Source organism: Castanea sativa, chromosome 3 (assembly GCF_040712315.1).
Source record: "Castanea sativa cultivar Marrone di Chiusa Pesio chromosome 3, ASM4071231v1".
NCBI lineage: Eukaryota > Viridiplantae > Streptophyta > Magnoliopsida > Fagales > Fagaceae > Castanea > Castanea sativa.
In genome coordinates, this window is record NC_134015.1 from 23,749,826 (window position 1) to 23,753,375 (window position 3,550).

The 3,550-nt window shown below is 42.4% G+C and overlaps 1 protein-coding gene across 1 annotated transcript; it reads left to right on the forward strand.

The window, feature by feature from the left end:
• Positions 1-2,719: 2,719 nt before the first annotated feature.
• On the forward strand, positions 2,720-3,303 carry LOC142628717 (uncharacterized). The gene is made up of 2 exons (XM_075802761.1): positions 2,720-2,840; positions 2,897-3,303. Exons 1-2 carry the CDS (start codon positions 2,720-2,722, stop codon positions 3,301-3,303), a joined length of 528 nt encoding a protein of 175 aa, XP_075658876.1.
• The last annotated feature ends 247 nt before the right edge of the window (positions 3,304-3,550 follow it).

Genomic DNA, 3,550 nt, shown 5'->3' on the forward strand with positions numbered 1-3,550 from the left:
CACTATGTTTTTGTGAGGTTATGGGAACTGAATTTTAAGGCTTCCACCGCGAAGTTGAACACCATTGTGGTATGGGTGAGACACAATGAACTCCCTGTAGAGTACTATGATGTGTATGTGCTCTAGGAAATCGAAAACGCGATCGGTCCAGTGTTAAAGGTGGATGTTAACACGATGACAGGTACGAAAGGAAGGTACGCATGTATCTGTGTTCAAATAGATGTTTCAAAACTGCTAATTAAAACAGTGCTCATCGGAAGTTTGGCGCAAGAGGTGGTGTATGAAGGCATTGGGGCTTTATGCTTTGGGTGTGGTAGAGTCAGGCATAAAAGGGAAGGGTGTCCCTAAGTGGTTCGAAGTCTAGCTCTTGTTGTGGAGAAAGAACAGGGACAAGATGATGTCGTGACCACGCGTGAGGTGGAAGGTCATGGTAAGGAAGAAGATGGCTGTGGTCCATGGATGGTGGTTAGCCAGAGAAAGGCAGGGCCTAAACGAGCAATGACTGAGAATGGGAATCCAACGAGAACCAACCAGGTTGGTTCTCCTAGTTTGGTTTGACCAACTACGTATAAGAAGTAAGGGTGTGCAAAAAACCGACGAACCAAAAAAAACCGCTTCAAACTGACCGAACTGGTGCAAAATTTCGGTTCGGTTTCAGTTTCAGTTTAGTTTCGGTTGTATTATATAAAAAACCAAAAATTTTGGTTTGGTTTTCAGTGGCAAATTCTAATATACCGAACCGACCGAACGGAACCGAAATATATTAAATAATAATTTGTACAAATTATTTTAACAAAGTTCATGGTATCCTAGCAGCAAAGACATGCGCTTGTCTCTAGTCAGCCCAGGTTCGACCCTTAGTAATAGCCTTTTTATTTTTCCTCTCCTTATTACCAAACTACGTCGTTTTGGGGTTTGCTTTATAACCTTATTAATCCTATTTTCAGCATTTGTCTCTCACTTTCTTCAACAACAACCGTTCTCTTCTCCCCTTTCCCTCTCCAGTCATTCTCTTCCTCCCCATCTCTCTCTTTCTGTCATAGTGTCATGCCTCCGTTTCTCTCTCTCTCTATCACGCCGCCATTTCTCTTTCTATCACACTTCTTCGCCAGTACGCTGCTTCGTTGTTCTCTCTTTTTTTTTCTTTTTTTTTTTGGTTTTGGGTTTGTTAATATTTTTTGGGTTTGTTAATTTTTTTTTCTTTGTTTGCTTTCTTAGAAAATAAATGATAAGGAAACCGAAAAAACCCACCGATACGTTGCTTCACCGTTATTTTCTGGGTTTGTTTGCTTTCTTCGCCGGTACGCTGCCTCGCCGTTCTCTCTCTTTTTTTTTTTTTGGTTTTGTGTTTGCTACTTTGCTTAGTGCTTGGTGTTTGGGTGGCGAGAAAACGTGGGAAAGCAAAGGGATTTTCTGGGTTTGTTAATTTTTTTTTTCTTTGTTTGCTTTCTTAGAAAATAAATGATAAGGAACTGAAAAAACCCACCTAAACCGACCAAAATCGAAATCCAACCGAAACCGATTGATTTCCAATTACTTCGGTCGGTTTCGATTGAGAATTTCACAAATCGAAAATTTTGGTTTCGGTTGGCCAACACTGAGAAAACCGACCGAAACCGAACCGACACACCCCTAATAAGAAGGAAGAACAAGTTGGTCAAAACCTTGTGAGCAGCTCAAGATATAATACAAACGAGAAATCTAGTTCAAACAATCATATTGTGGGGCCCGAGGAAAATGTAGACAAGACAAGGGAAGTGAATATAGCTGGTAAGCAGGAAGAAGTGGCATGTGTGAGTTCCAATAGCAACACGTGTCGGGAGGTTAAGGCACAAGAGTGTGTTAGAAGCAATGGGCCGGTTCTTTTATCTGATGGGCAAGAAGGTGAGAAAGGTGGTAAAGGTGCTGAGCCCAGTGTGTTATCTGATGGGCAAGAAAAGGGCTTAACCAAACACAGTAGAGGTAAAAATTCCCGAGCCCAAAAACAGAAGAAATTGAAAGTATTGTCCGCTAGTGTCTCTCAGCCAAAAATGAAGCAGACAATCTCAAGGTCCTTTGTAGGAGGAAATCATGGAAAAACACAACCAGCTTGCAACATTGTTGAACTCACAGAGTTGGGCGATCAAACTTCAACGAGAAATTATAATAGTTCCCAATGTAGTTATAGATCAAATCAGAGCGAAGCCAATAGAAATTTGGGGTTGGGTTGATGTGAATTAGAGGGAAGCAATGGAAGAACATCTTTCCACTTACTCTGGTGAGCCAGGAATCGGGGTCTCTGCCCATTATGGACCCAGCATGGCAACTCTGGCTAAACCCTTGGTGGAGGTTCATGATGGACGAACCAGTTCCCTTGGAGGGAAGGAAAGTTGTTTGGAAAAGTTACCGGAATGTTTTGCAAAGGCAGGTCTTATTCGAATCAAACAATTCAATGGCGATGACAAAGAGGAAAGTGCTAGACAGCCCACTAATAGTAACCAGTTGGTTCAGGAGTATGATGGAGATGAAGCTGATACAGGTGTGCTTGCCAATTCGGAAGTTCAAGTTACTAGTGAGCTCGAACGAGAGAGGGATGGGAGTCCTAGAACACATGATGGTGCTCTCTACAATGGAAGAACAAACGGAGGCCCACCTAAAGGGGATGGGATGGAACTTGATTACTTAGGCGAAAACATTGCATCACCCTAATTGGTGCCCTGACCTTGGACATTTATTATCAATGAAGATCATTGTGTGGAATTGCCGTGGGGCACTCAACCTGAATTTTGGTAGTAATGTTGCGGATTTGGTCAGAGATTATTCTCCAACAATGATGATTGTTACCGAAACTAGAGTGGGAGGTGACAGAGCTAAAGCAATTATGGATCGGTTGTTTTTGATGGTGCAATTCATGCAGATACGGTGGGATATGTAGGAGGGATTTGGCAGCTTTGGAATTCTGAGGCAGTTGAATTCACTCATCTTTCATCAATGGAGCAAGAAATTCATGCCCTTGTCAAGTTAAGTTGCTCAAACTTTTCCTGGATTATTTCTGCTATTTATGCAAGTCCCAGGTTAGCTAAAAGACGTATTCTTTGGCATAATCTTTCTTTGGTCAATGCTACTTATAATCTGCCTTGGATCATGCTTGGTGACTTTAATGAGGTGTTGAGTGGTGAAGAGAAGTTGGGGGGAAGGCCGGTTAATGCATATAGAGCTAGACTCTTTCAGGATTGTATTAATAAGTGTGGTTTTATGGACATAGGTTTTTCTGGACCTAGGTTTATGTGGTCTAACTTGCAAAATCTTTCGGACCTCATTTAAGAGAGGCTGGACCGGGGTTTTTGTAATGTGGGATGGAGGTTACTTGGAGGTTACTCTACCCGGAGGCAACTATTGATCACCTCATGAGAGTTAACTCTAACCATTGTCCGATTATGGTCAATGTGGAGAAGCCGCTGGGTATGGATTTAATAAGGCCGTTTCGTTTCCAACCCGGGTGGCTTTCACATCCAGATTTTCCTGGGGTTGTCCATGATGCTTGGAATTGGGATCAAGGCCTTGAGAATGC